General features: G+C 37.8%; 1 protein-coding gene across 1 annotated transcript in view; it reads left to right on the top strand.

Moving 5' to 3' along the window:
- Positions 1–84: 84 nt before the first annotated feature.
- The window catches only part of LOC131984472 (uncharacterized), a 49,400-nt gene continuing 34,571 nt past the window's right edge, over positions 85–14,913 (top strand). The window contains exons 1-14 of the mRNA XM_059349294.1: positions 85–208; positions 1,583–1,696; positions 2,152–2,308; positions 2,402–2,594; positions 3,490–3,561; positions 4,032–5,943; positions 6,052–6,141; positions 7,060–7,173; positions 7,522–7,678; positions 8,086–8,278; positions 9,305–9,376; positions 9,554–11,291; positions 12,234–12,287; positions 13,572–14,024. Coding sequence (XP_059205277.1) covers positions 1,588–1,696; positions 2,152–2,308; positions 2,402–2,594; positions 3,490–3,561; positions 4,032–5,943; positions 6,052–6,141; positions 7,060–7,173; positions 7,522–7,678; positions 8,086–8,278; positions 9,305–9,376; positions 9,554–11,291; positions 12,234–12,287; positions 13,572–14,024 — 5,314 coding nt within the window. The 5' untranslated portion in view covers positions 85–208; positions 1,583–1,587. The remainder of the gene's footprint in view (positions 209–1,582; positions 1,697–2,151; positions 2,309–2,401; positions 2,595–3,489; positions 3,562–4,031; positions 5,944–6,051; positions 6,142–7,059; positions 7,174–7,521; positions 7,679–8,085; positions 8,279–9,304; positions 9,377–9,553; positions 11,292–12,233; positions 12,288–13,571; positions 14,025–14,913) is intronic.

The following is a 14,913-nucleotide window of genomic DNA, read 5'->3' on the forward strand; positions in this document are numbered from 1 at the left end:
GTGTGTACCAGCTTCCGTTGATTGGCTGCTTCTGCTGTCACTCAGTGACGTTGCAGTCAGTGATTGGCTGGGAGCGGCCGCCGCGATCCGCAGCCGTCGGTCGTCATGTGGTCCCTGTAAAGACGAGAGAACAGAAAACATGGCTGCTATGCTGTTTTAGCAGCACCAGTACCACTTCTTGGAGATACTTTAGGATATTAAAGCAAAGGTAAACGTCTTTGAAAGATTTATTTATTCAATTTGCATGTATTGAAGGAGCAGGGGGAGTGTTTACAAACCACTACTAGCTTCCTCATCACTTGGCAGGTAGTGTTAGCATGCTAGCAAGGCATGTGTACTGCAGGAAGTAAACAATAGTCAGAAACAACTTTATCTCAATAAAACTGGTTTGATACAAACATTTGGACAAATGCCTTATTTAACAGATAACAGCCAACTTAGTTAGCTTTACTGTCATCTTTTTTCTTTCGTCATAGTTAAAATAAAACTTTGTTTTTCCACATTTACAGAAGCACATGGAGTTCAGACATGTTTACAGACTGCATTTGTTTATAGAATTGACAGCAAATAGAGACAGGAACTATGTGTTTTAATTAATTTCACTAAACTGTGGTGAATGTTACATTTAAGTAACAGACATGCTGCTAAATCAAGTGCAGAGCTGAACAAGGTAAACATAAATATTTCATAATTCAGTAAAGACATAAATATGTATATTAGGGTTGAGACATCAAATAACACAATGGACAATAACATTGTCAGTGTCATCCCAGCTGATCAAATCATATGGGCTCAAAATCCACAACAGGAATTATATCAACCAATATGAATAAAATTATGTCCACCATCTGATATATCCTGATGTTCTTTGACAGCAAATTAATGCATTCAACAGACTGTAAAAAATAGTGCATTTAAATTCTAATTAATTTGAAGTGTGAACTATTTGTCACTTAGGCCTACTTTATACACTTGATTTTGGGGGAAAGTGACAGCCCTTTTTGCTGTACTTGCAAAATAAATCTGGGCACCATTGATATATCAGAATTGCTACTTTGTAAGCACCCAATGGAAAATAATCTGACTGGAGTGGGGTTTTTAAATCACAATGGTTTGTCTCACTGTGCGATGGACGGTAGTATCAAGCATTGGCCCAACCCTAATGTATGTAAAACAAACAGCATCTATATTTCAAAAAGAAAAAATAGTAAAAAAGATAGTAAAATTACATTTGTAAACCATAAAACAGTGGCACTGAATTAACCAGGCTGGATTGGTTTCTGCCTTTCATGTTTTACATACAGAATATTCATGTATATTCTATATTTTTGGACCTTTTACACATGCTAATCACAGTATTTCAAATTTTGTAGCCCAAAGTTGTCTGTGTTAGCTGACTTACCTGTTACTGCAAAGTGATGCTGTATTTGTAGATTGGTAAATTATTTAAAATACTTCAATAACATTCAGCTAAGGCTCTAAATTGTAGGCTATGCTCTATATTTACAAATAGCAGTGTGCTCAGCAGATCTTATACCACCCAAACCTTAGGATAACTTAGTATCTCTGGAAAATGTTTCAGCTGTCATGGAGATGCAGAGAAGACAGCTGACTCCAGAGGAAGATGCCCTGGAGCACATCGTTCCGTGCAGGGACAAACCCTTCCTTGAGGAACGCTTTATCGACTCCTTTAAAGGTAGGAGGGACATTTCTGATAGCAGTCTGTACTTTGATAATGAAGGGATGTCAAGTATCGCAGAATCATGATACCATGCATATTGTTGGCAATGTATCACAATAGTTTCCATACCTATCAGAAATTTCAATATTTAACGTTAATTTCTGTTTTTACTGTTTCTGGCGATGGTGAATTGACTTATTTTGACTATTTCTTTCAAATGAAATGTCCCTTTCAAATCTGCCAGTGGGTTGCAGTGGTTTATAGGGTTAAAGAAAGACTTTTTGGTCAAATTTACTGCAATGCAGACTGACGGGAAGTTTGAATTTCTGCATGGTAAAAAAAAAAAAGGATTTTTCAAAAACTTTTCTTCCAAGAGTAAATTTATTTGATTGGTGAAACTAAAACAAAGTTTGTGCTAATTTGTAATTTCACTAGAAGAATGCTTTGATGTTATTTTTTGCTTTTCTTAGGTAGAGGAGTGTTCACCCACAAAGCCATCAAACCATCTTCATTTGTTGTTGAATATCGGGGGAACGTCTTTCGCCAAACAGACGCGCCTCAGAGGAAATATGATGAACCTCTGAACAATTATTTGTTTGAGTTTACATGGGACGGGGCACAGTGGTGGTAAGTTTTTTTTCTCATTAGATTATCTTCCGTGTGTAGTCATTCAGTCAAGTGAAGTCATTTTAAGAGTGGTTGAGGATTATTTTCTTTCAGTGTTGATGCCTCCAAAGAGGACAGGAGCCTTGGTCGACTTGTGAATGACAATCACATAAGTCCCAACTGTGAAATAAGGACAGTTGTCTGTGAAGGGAAACCACACTTGTGCCTGTTTGCAGTGATGGAAATATCTCAAGGCGAGGAGATAACTTACAACTATGGGGACTCCTCTTATCCGTGGAGATCAATGGTACGTTTGTGTTATAGAAGGAGCCTTGCTTTTGTTTTTTTTGTTAGAGTTACAGTTTATTCGGTAAACTCAGCAAAAGCTAACAGTCCTGCAATAAATTTCCCCTTCATGGGGTGGACAAAACATAAGACAAAGGGAATACATAAATTGAAGATATAAAATAAAATGGTAATAGATGTAGGTTGATATGAGCTTTAAACTCAATTTCGTGTGAAATCTATGACAGTTGTAAATCAGAGCAGAACTTGTGATTTGTGTGGTCAAATGGCAGAAACAGCAAGGACATATACTGGTAAAGAGATGGATAATTTCAAGGTTGATTGTGATTCTGGCCCTGTACAGTGTTTATGTTAAGTCCTGCCGGGGATTTCTGATAATTAAATCATAATTTGATGGTGTTTTATACTGAATAGCTCTTTCTGGAACATCTTATCATATATCCATTAAATTGTGCTTCCTGTTCATTCTGACAATCCCATAACTAGGTCCAGTTTGTTTTGATTGACAAAAAAGGGGCATATTTTGTGCTTAAAGGTATTAGATCAATATTAAAAAGCATATAAATATTGTACAGTCCAAAATAAGAATTGCTATAATGATAACAAAATTACCTGCTAAAAATGGTTAGTCTGGATAGAAGCTGGACGAAAAACATTTAATTATGATCAAATTTTAAAATGTATTGGATTATCTACAGTTTCATGTTTTTTAAACATATATTGGGTGTGTATTTATTCATGTGATTCTTTATTTAATTATTCATTTTATGTTAAAGACGTCTATATATCTCACCAACACAGAACATTTAAATTAAGGCATTACACAAAGTGAGTCTGACTTGCTGTTTGCTGTGGATAAAAGTGTCAATTTTTGATCTGACTTTTCTTTTTTACAGGCGTCCTGCGAAGGATCGAGTACTTCATACCCAGACTTTTATACTGCTTCATCAACACCAAGAAATGAAAGAGTAAGTGATTATAGTACTAGTGTTAGAGTGTTATGTACTATTTTTTTAGGGTTGTCAAAAGTTTCGATACTCAATAAAGTATTGATACTAAAACGTTGTATCCGGATACGATACTCATTTTCAAAAGTATCGATACCACTACCTCAGACCTGAAGCTTGTTGTCATAGTTGCAGTTTCCTTTTGCACAACTGTTTTTTATTATAAATATTTAACCTGTGGTTCTGTAAATTTTTACATGTTGCGTTTTTCTTGTTATTAAAAATATTTCTGTAAAATTTTGGGGTCTTTGTTTTTATTCATGTGGTATCGAAAATGGTATTGAGTATCGAATATTTTCCTGAGTATCGGTATCGAGTTGAAAATCTTAGTATTGTGACAACCCTACTGTTTTTACAGGCAGATGTTGTTCTATGTGTTTGTATGAAGTTTTGTACTGTATGTATATGATATGTCTTTTTTGTCTTAAAAGCTTCAAGACTCGCCAGCTTCAAGCTTTGGAAATTCCTTCTCTGATGAAGATGACTACGTACAACCAGACAGCGAACCGAGTCGTGACGGTGCCAGTTTCGCCGACATCAACACTCAGTTAGATTTCAGGGACACTTCACCTTTTGCAGACTCTTCTAAAGAGATGATGGGGAGCTTTGTGCTGCCACCAGATGAAGCATCGTTCACCCAGCAGGAGGATGACGTCAGTTCAGATGGAGACGAGGGAACCAGCGAGGCGACAGCAAACCCAGATGCTCGCTCTTGGACCAGTAAAAATTATTGTTACGTTTGCGGGAAAGGGTATAGTAAACTTGCTCGGCATTTTGTAAAGCATGCTGATCAAGAGCTGGAAATCGCTGAAGCTTTGGCATTGCCTAAAACCTCCAGGGAGCGAAAAAAGATACTTGACGAATTACGCAACTGGGGGAATTACCTGCATAACAAGGAGGTGTTGAAGAGCAAAAGTGGAGAGTTGAAACTGAAAAGACGACCGAAAACCGGGGAAGTCACTACGAAAACATTTGTGCACTGTCTGCATTGTAAAGGCATGTTTCGCCGTAAGGAGATCTGGCGGCATGTATCCAGATGTCCTTCGAGGACATCCGGAAACTCTGAAACATCAAACTCAGCAACAGGTGGCCATAAAAAAGTCCTAGGTGAGATCGCTCTTGCAGAGTCACCATACACCAAAAACCTTCAGCCTAATGTGAGGGAGATACTCTTAAATATGAATCAAGATTTGATTGCATCCGCAGTTCAAAATGACTTCCTTCTAATTCAGCTGGCACAGTATCTGTCTGAGAAGTACGGAAATGATCCAAGTAAACATGAATATGTGAGACAGAAGCTGCGAGAAATGGGAAGACTTTTGCTCGCACTGCATGAGAAGTCGATATATAGCTTCGAAGAGGCGATAAAACCCAAAAACTTCAACAAAGTTGTTGATGCTGTGAAAGTTCTCGCTGGTTTCGATCAAAAGATGCAGGGCTACAACAAACCGAGTCTTGCCTTGAAAATAGGACATTCGCTGAAAAAATTAGGCAACATTGTCCTCAATGGAGACAATTGCAACGAGAGGAAGATGAAAGACACAAAGACATTCATGAAACTGTGCACAAAAGAATGGTCTGAACAAATCTCCCACACAGCCCTCGCTTCATTAAACGGACGGAGAGTAAACAAGCCGTCGACCATACAGTTCACACGTGATGTGCAGGCGTTTTTCAGGTACCTGGAAAAAACATCAGCATCTGCAGTTGAAAGCATGAAGACTTCTGAAAGCCAGCAGGTCTACACGGCGCTCTGCAGAGTGACACTTGCACAAGCCACAGTCCTGAGCAAATGTGCACCTGAGGTCTCAAAAATGACACTGAAGACGTTCCAGGAGAGAGACGACTCTACTCAAGTGTTGTCCAAGCATTTCCTCAGGATGAATATTGTGTTCAAGAGTGGCAAAAACGTTGCCGTCTTGTTGACCTCTCAGCTTGTCAGTGCACTCACGCTGCTTGTGAGCAAGAGAAGCACATGTGGTGTTCACGACGCGAATCCTTTCTTGTTTGCAAAGCCGAACTCTTCTCCTGTGAGCCTCTTCCACGGAGGCAACTGCATCAGAGCTTTCTCAAGTCTGTGTCGTGCGAAGAGTCCAGAGCATCTCCGGTCGGTACATCATCACAAGCACATTGCAAGAATCTTCCAGATTCTCAACCTGGAGAATGACGAGCTTGACCGCCTCGCTAAGCTGTTGGGCCAAGACATCCGGGCCGACAGGGACTACTATCGGCTGCCGGAGGCCGCGGTGGAGCTGGCAAAAATATCAAAGCTCCTCCTGGCGATGGAAAAGGGTTCTCTTGAAAAGTTCAAAGGAAACTCTCTGGACGACATCGAGATTGAAGGTACGCTTTCAGTGTAATAAACGTGTCTCACCTGTCAGTGCTTTCAGGCTGAAACAAATCACTACTTAATCTAATAAACACATACTGTAATTTTACTTTTTATTGAAGATGAATTGGAGCCAGATGTGGAGCAAGTCATCCCTGAAAACTGTTACACAGAGGACAACGAGGAATCAGAAGACTTGGTTCAGCAGAGCGGTACGTCAAGAAAAACTCCTTTTAACCATTTATTTAAATTTAAATTAAAGTTTCTTTGCAGAGATTAGCCTGAAGTTGATGGTACACATTGCTACATTTATGACGTTTACATGCAATCTAATATTCCCCTCTTATTCCAAACATGACGATATTCTGAATTTGATGCGAGTCTTGTAAACAGCATTTGAGTATTCTGAAAAAGGCCTTTTGTTCTGAGTTTAGCATTTTCTGATAAAGACGTGGGATGTGCCAATGTTATTCTAGTTTTATGACATTTATATCTGTGAGACGTAGCTGAGATGAGAGCCAGCATGGAGCCGGTGCAGACATCTCCAAGGATTAAAAAATGAAATCGTAACTGCTTCGTGAGACATGCAAATTAAAAAAAATGCTTCTATAACACTTCTCACCACCTTACCACCTTAAATATTGTACGTGCCCTTCAGTTTCTAGTAAATAAGTCATTCAGCTAAAAAAAACCCATTAAAAATGACTAATCTTAGAAAAGAAATCTTAGTTGACTAAGACCAAAGCGACCATTATCTTGACTAATTAACTAAGACGGGGCAGCTTGCAGGATGTTTTGTTTTGTTTTGTGTTTTTAAATAAAGGCAAACTATTTTTATCAGATAAATTAATACATAAATATTGGAATATTTTGTGCCTGTAAACATAGTAATCGTCTCAGACCTAATTCCATTTTGGTAAATTTATTTTTAATTTTTTTTTTAAATATTCAAGGTCAATATTAATTACTGAAATATCAGATTAAATAATCATCATGATGAGGCAACAAAAATATAATTGATTGCACTGTAAGTTCAAAACTGCAACATACTTCTAGCTGAAGAGAAACAGATTAAACTAAAGACTAAAACTAAAACTAAAACTCATTCTTTTTTTAAATAACTTCTCCAGATGCTGCAGAACAACAAGGCAATCACCCGACACCTGAGCAGGACGCCTTGGAGCACGTCAAGGCCTGCAGGGACAAACCCTTCCTGGAGGAGAGATTTATCGACCCCATTAAAGGTTTGTTTATTTCTTTTCTTTGATATTTAACCCTTTATCTCAAGTAGAGCTGCAATGATTTGTCACCTAATTTATAAGTTGATCAACAAAGAAATAATAACTATTTTGATGAGCGATTAATAGTTCAAGTCTTTTTTCTTGCAGAAATGTCAGGAAATGCTTTTTTTCCTTTTTATATCATATTTAAGTATTTTGACTGGCAAAAAAAGACATTTAATCTCTATGAATCAGTTAATCGTGACAATAATCAGCAGATTAATTGATAATAAATATAATCATTTGTTGCAGCCCTAATCTCTCTTTGAGTCCTGTGATAATTGGATGATTTTTTCATTTCTTCTTCTACAGGGAGAGGTGTGTTCACCTGTGAAGCCATCGAACCATCCAGCTTCGTTGTTGAGTTTCGGGGGAACATCTCGCGGCACAAAGAAACCATGAAACAGAAGCAGCAAGATGCTCTGAACGATTATGTGTTTGACTTCTCGTGGAATAAAACGTTCTGGCAGTGAGTTTACTGCTTCTCTTCTTGGTTTAGTTCTTTATTGACTTTTGTTAAAGGGACCATTTAACAGTATTACAGATTAGGGTTGCAAAGGGGTGGAAAATTTCCCCTAAACTTTCCATGGGAAATTAAGCTGGGAATTTTGGAAATGTTCCATATCGGAAACTTGTGAAAATGTATGGGAATTAACTGGAAATTGGGGGTAATTTAAACAAACTGTATCATATCCAAACATAAATATAAACATTTTGTTTTGTCATAAGCAGACATCCATGCAAAATAATACAATTAAAAACATGGGGCTGCACGGTGATGTCGTGATTGGCGCTCTTGCCTCACAGCAAGAGGATCACTAGTTTCGACTCGACACTAGATTAGTAGTTTCAAAGTATTTTTGTTTCTGTTTACAGGATTGATGCTTCCAGCGAGGACGGGACCCTCGGGAGGCTCGTGAACGACGATCACATCAGTCCAAACTGTGTCGTGAAGACAGTTGTCTGTGAGGAGAAACCACACCTCTGTCTGTTCGCAGTGACGGAGATCTCTCCAGGCGACGAGATAACGTTCAACTACGGCGACTCCTCTTACCCGTGGCGCTCAAAGGTCGGTCATTTTCAGTTTTTAACACAAAAAAAGGAGTTTTTTTTCTTCATTATATCATATTTTGACATCTATTACAGACATTTGTTGTAAAACCTGACTGATAGTGAAACTGATTTTAGAGAGTGAATTTCACCAACACGATGGCTGATGTAATTCATTTGTAAGCTTGAATGAAAACATTTTAGTTAGTTTAGGGACTTAGAAAGCTGCTCTATGCATAAATAATGTTATTAAAGAATATTTAACATTATTATGCATCATGCATTTAATGTATTACACAGTCACCCAATTCTACAAATGAAAACTGAGAAAAGAAAGATTAATAAAAAATTTAAAAAATAGCTAAAATATAATCAGAACCGTCACAATTGCTGATAATGTTAATTATTAAAGAATTATATATATTTTAAAATTAATTAATTATTATATATGGACACATTTATGTACAGGGTGTAGTTATGCAGTTTGATATGTCATGCTGTTTTCATTTTTTCTTTTTAAAATATATATTTTTTCTTTTTATTAGGAAAGTCGTAAAAAGTCCAGAAGGTGAAAATACAATTTGTTATATAGTATTTTCATCAGGCAATATACATTAAATACATTTTGATACAAACACCAATCCAACAGATGTACTAATCCATACTAAGCTTTTCTTTCATCAGTTGCTTTACCATTTTATTTTTATTTTACTTTAATGTTAATCAAACTACGAACAGCCGAACAAAAGATGTCACACTGACTCTGTGATATGAGTAGATCTTCTTAAAAACAAACAAACAAAAGTCTCTTCAGCAGTTTAATTAGTTGACATGCTAACTAAAGCAAATCTGGTCTCCTTGGTTTAATGTACTGGACCCATTTTGTGCAGAAACCTTCAACTTTCCCTGATTGCATTTTTATAGAGTGTCAGTTTCTCCATGATGTAAATTTCATGTACAATTTTCAACCAATCTTCCAGGGCTTTCTTCTGTTTTCATGTTTTCCTATTTCCTAATGACTTCTCCCTATTTTTAATATTAACAGGAATGCACCTCGGAACTAAATCCATCACCAACAGAAGAAAACGCTGCAGCATCTCCACCAGAGGATGAAAATGTAAGTAAGAGTACTTGATTACTTTCGTTACATCCTGGGATTCGTCTTTGTTGCATATTTTGTATATGGAGTCAAAGAATAGGAAAATATCTACAGTTAGAGAGTAAATAGCAGACTTTGGAGGTCCTGGATTTGCATTGTTTTGTGTTTATTAGTAAAGTGTGTAAATGTTCTCAGGCTGAGGACTCGTGCTGTGATGACGACTTCGCTCCTTCTACCAGCAACCAGCAGCGTCAGAGCTCCTCAGAGTGCGACTCCTCTGACGACTTCAACCCAGACGAAGAGGTCAAGAACCCTTCCTTCACCAGCAAGAACTATTGTTTCGTCTGCGGCGCGGCTCAGTCTAAAATATCTCGCCACCTCCTGACTCACAGGAAGGAAGTGCCTGAAATAGCTCAACTGTTGAAACTACGCAAAAACTCCAAAGAACGAAAGCGGCTGTACAGCAAGCTGCGAGATCGAGGGAATAACAAACACAATCAGGAGGTTCTGAAGAATCGCAGCGGAGAACTGAAAGTGAAGAGAAGAAAATCAAACAAGCATGCCACTGCTGCAGTATTCAGGCCCTGTCGGTACTGTCAGGGCATGTATACTCGTGCAGACATGGGGCAACATCTGAATAAGTGTCCTGCAAGGCAGTTCTCAAGATTTCAAACACGTGGCAAGACTCAAATTTTAGACTTGGTGGATTCTGCCGAGTCGACAGACCCACAAAACATGCCGGCCGACCTGAGGAAGATGTTAGAGACGCTGAAGGATGACGAGATTTCATCTGAAGTCTGGAACGACTCGCTCATACTGCAGCTGGCTCAGTGTTTGTACAAAGCAACTGAAAAAAAAAATACAAGATGTGAAAAAATCAAAGACAAGGTGAGGCAAATGGGACGACTCCTGTTTATACTGAAGAAGAAGTCGATATGTAGCATGGAAGAGGCCATCAAACCGGAAAACTTCAGCAAAGTTGTTGAAGCTGTGAAGGAGCTCACCGGCTTCAATGACCAGTCAAAGTCCTGCGCCAAAATCTCCGTCATGAGGTTTGTGGGATTCTGTCTGAAGAAAATCGGTGACATTAACTTCGCCAGAGCTCTGAAGGAGAACGCCGACAAGGAGACGATGAACAAAGCTCAGGAGTACATGATGCTGTGTGCCAAAGAGTGGAACTCGGCCCCTTCGTCTAAAGTCAACACCATCCCATTCGTGCAGGACGTGCAGCTTTTCTTCCAGTGCTTGGAGAAGACGGCAGTGTCTGGAGTCGAGAGTCTGAGGATGTACGTGTGCGCTCCGGTCTACACGGCGCTCCTCAGAGTTACGGTCGCACGAGTGTCGGTGCTGAACAAAAATATGCCCGAAGTTTCAAAATCGACGCTCAAGTCATTCAAGGAACGAGATGAGGCCGAAGACGCAGCTGTCAGTCAGTCACCGCTGGAGCAAATACTCAACAAACACATTGTGAAAATCAACCTCATGAACCAAAGCGACCAAAAGATTCCCGTCACGTTGACCTCTGACCTCCTCACTGCAATCACGCTGCTTGTGGATAAAAGAGAAGCATGTGGCATCCATGCGGAGAACCCCTTCTTGTTTGGACGACCTGAAGCCTCAAGCTCCAGCTTCTATCACGGACACCAGTGTGTCAGCGTTTTTGCGTCACGTTGTGGTGCAAAGAACACGTCGAACCTCCGACCTCCGCTTCACAAGCACATTTTAAGAGTTTTCCAGATTCTCAGCCTGACGAACGACGAGCTCGATCAGCTGGCCAAACTGTTGGGACGCGACATTCAGACAGACAGAGAGTTTTATCAGACGCCAGAGGCAGCTGCCGACATCGCAAAGATCTCAGAGCTTCTGTCAGCAGCCGAGAACGGATCTCTGGAAAAGTTTGAAGGGAAATCGCTTGAAGAAATTGAGATTCCAGGTGTGTGTCCAGTTCAGTACTTTAAAAGGGTTTTTTTATGTAACAAAATGTATAGTCTGGCAGCCGAGCTAAATAAAGGGGACACGCCAGACAATAAGCACCAAATTCGATCACCATAAGTTTAAATCTTTGATGGGAGCGATTTCATCAAGATTGCAGATTGAAGATGGCAGCCATATAAAGTCTATGAGAACCAATTTATCTTCCAAGCCACTTAGAAGGTCAATCTTGGGATCAAAATATACCTTTTCTGGGTCAAGGAATCCATTAAAGCTATTGAGAATAACACTAGATGATTATTTGATCAAATAGATATGTTCATTTTGGACATGTATAATTTACAACTCAATTCCTAAGTGGTTGGACATATATTAATATAGGTCATATACAGTGCATGTTTTCTGAAAAATTGATAACATGCATACATTTAATTAAACTTAGCTTCACTTTTATTATTTATTACATATAAAACTACAAATATCTGTGCAATTATGTAAATACTTGGCTTGGAAGATATATTGGTTCTCATAGACTTTATATGGCTGCCATCTCCGATCCGCCATCTTGATGAAGTGGCTCCCATCAAAAATTGAAAGCTATGGTGATGGAGAGCATGTGGAAAAAAATGGTGCTTCTGTCTGACGTGTCCCCATTCTTCTCAAATCTGGTCTTAAGCCCTCGATATGTTTTTAAAAATGTGTTAAACAGAGCAGCCACAAGAAGTCCTTGAGCATGAAGTCATTAATGAGCACAAAAAGCATTAAACTGATTGGTCCAGTGGTGTGATAGATTAGCTGCAGACAGACAGACAGACAGCTAGTGTCTGCTAGAGATGTTTATTAAAATGTTTGTCATAATGTCTTTTACATGTGCATTGATTGCAAACATATCACCTCGTCCTTCGGTACTACAACTGTAAACATCTCTTGTTTTCCTGTGAAGATGAGCTGGAACTGGATGTCGAGCAGCCAAATGAAGAATCTCTTCTGCTGAGCGGTACGCAGTAGACACAAACCTCTTAATATACAATACCAGTCAAAAGTTTTAGCCACACCTTCTCATTCAATGCTTTTTTTATTTTTATTATTATTATTTTCAACATTGTAGATTAATACTGAAGACATACTATAAAAGAGCACATACGGAATTATGTAGTAAAAAAAGAAAACGTGTGAAACAAACCAAAATATGTTTTATAATTTAGATTCTTCACAGTGTCTACCTCTTGCTTTGATGACAGCTTTACATATAAATACATTTTCCGCTTGATACTCAATACCATTTTCGATACCACAAGGATAAAAACAAAGACCCCAAAATTTAAAAAGGTTAAATATTTATAACAAAAAACAGTTATGCAAAAAGAAACTGCAACAAGCTTCAGGTCTGAGGTAGTGCAAAAAATAAATAAATACAATAAACAATAACAATTAGAACAATATTTTGAGGTCGTATGCTGTGCACAATATTAGGCAAGCTTGATAAGTCGACTTTTCTCTGCTTCATTCTGGGACTTCAAGAGAGAAAATAACACTTTTCAGTCACCAACATTTATGTAAACGTATTAGGCTGATTTATTTATTTACGTTGTTTATAATCATTAACATGACATCAGCCTTTAATTGCTAGCTGCGGCTAATGGCTAATAATAACACGGCCAACATTAATGTGGGCCACCGGCCACGATAACATCAGTAATAGGCAAGTTTGAAACGAAAGACACTGTAAATGCCAGGGTGTCGCTCCTTAAGATGTTTCGCCAAGTTTGAAGTACTTGATATTGATACTTCTGAAAATGAGCATCGTATCCGGATACAACGTTTTAGTATCGATACTTTTTTGAGTATTGATACTTTTGACAACCCTAAAATATATATATATATATATATATATATATATATATATATATATGTGTATATATATATATATATATATATATGTGTGTATATATATATATATATATATATATATATATGTATATATATATATATATGTGTATATGTGTATATATGTGTATATGTATATATATATTCATGATTTAGTCACCTGGTTTTCATTAACAGGTGCACTTTGTCAAGAGTTAATGTGTGGGATTTATGGAAGGAATCACCTCAAAACCAATTAAAGATAGCCAACATCTGTTCTTTGAATCATGTGTGACATATTTTGCAAAAGAAATCCAACAGAAGCAAATGAAGAGGAAACATTTGACTTGTCGGGCTGAATGTAGTGTAGTGTTGATAATCTCCTCACAGAGCTGAACTCCTGTCTCCTCTGCAGGTCTCCCCTTCACAAAGGGCACTGCTTCAAAACCAAAAAAGAAGAAGAAGAGCCGGAAAAAGAAGCCGGAGAGCGAAGACGACGACTTCTACCTGGATGACGAGGTGAACACGGAGAGAGACGACTGGTCGGAGGAGCAGCTGGCTGGCAACGCACCTGAGGACACGGCGTCCCGTGGCAACGAGGACGCCACGAGGATGTCCTTCAGCGACGGAGATGACGACATGAACGTGGACTTTGACGTGGACATGGACACCGATGAGGACATCAGGAATGAGGAACGTAATGGAGACACGACAAAGGAGAACGATGACAGCAGGGCTGCAGACCCTGAAGACGTAATGGACTTTAATGCTGTGAACAATTCAGAGACACAAGATCAAAAGAAAGGAGCCGAGCAAAATAACTGGATGGATGTGAACAGCAGGAGTTCCTCTGACAAGTTAATGGAAGGTAAAATAAATACTTTGGCTCTAAAGGAAGAATCAGGAGATCAACTAAGTCATTATACAGTGATGGAAAAAATTATTAGACCGCCCTTTTTTTCAATTTCTGGTTCATTTTAATGCCTGGTACAACTAAAGGTACATTTGTTTGGACAAATATAATGATAACAACAAAAATAGCTCATAAGAGTTTAATTTAAGAGCTGATATCTAGACATTTTCCACGGTTTTCTTGATAATAACCAAAATCATTATCTAGAAAACCATTAAAAAATGTCTAGGTATCAGCTCTTAAAATAAACTCTTATGAGCTATTTTTGTTGTTATCATTATATTTGTCCAAACAAATGTACCTTTAGTTGTACCAGACATTAAAATGAACAATACATTGAAGCCAACAAGGGTGGTCTAATAATTTTTTCCAAGACTGTATATATATATCAATTGTTTATTCAGGCACAAGCAGAAAAACAATTGACTAAAACCACAAAATTGATAGTATAACAAACATGACTGGCAGAATGATTCAGTAGTAAAGTGAAAGAATAAACATAATAACAAGCAGGTTTACTAAGAAATAAACGTGAAATATATAAAATGTCAATAAAATATAAATACAATTAAATAAGTGTATGACACATCATCAGACAACCAGGAATTTCTGTACAGTACAATTAGTTGTTAAACTATTAAAATAATGAATAAGTGGTTAGATAAATACTGAAAAAAACAATTAATTTTATTATTATTATAACTATTATTATTGTACTTTATTTTCGAACCCCTGCAAATGCAGAAATAATAAATATAGATGTAAAAACGTTTTTGAATTAAATGTATTTATTTATATCCACTTAATTATTGACTTTTATTTATTCAGTAATGTATGTATTTTA

This window comes from Centropristis striata, chromosome 14 (genome assembly GCF_030273125.1).
Source record: "Centropristis striata isolate RG_2023a ecotype Rhode Island chromosome 14, C.striata_1.0, whole genome shotgun sequence".
Lineage (NCBI taxonomy): Eukaryota > Metazoa > Chordata > Actinopteri > Perciformes > Serranidae > Centropristis > Centropristis striata.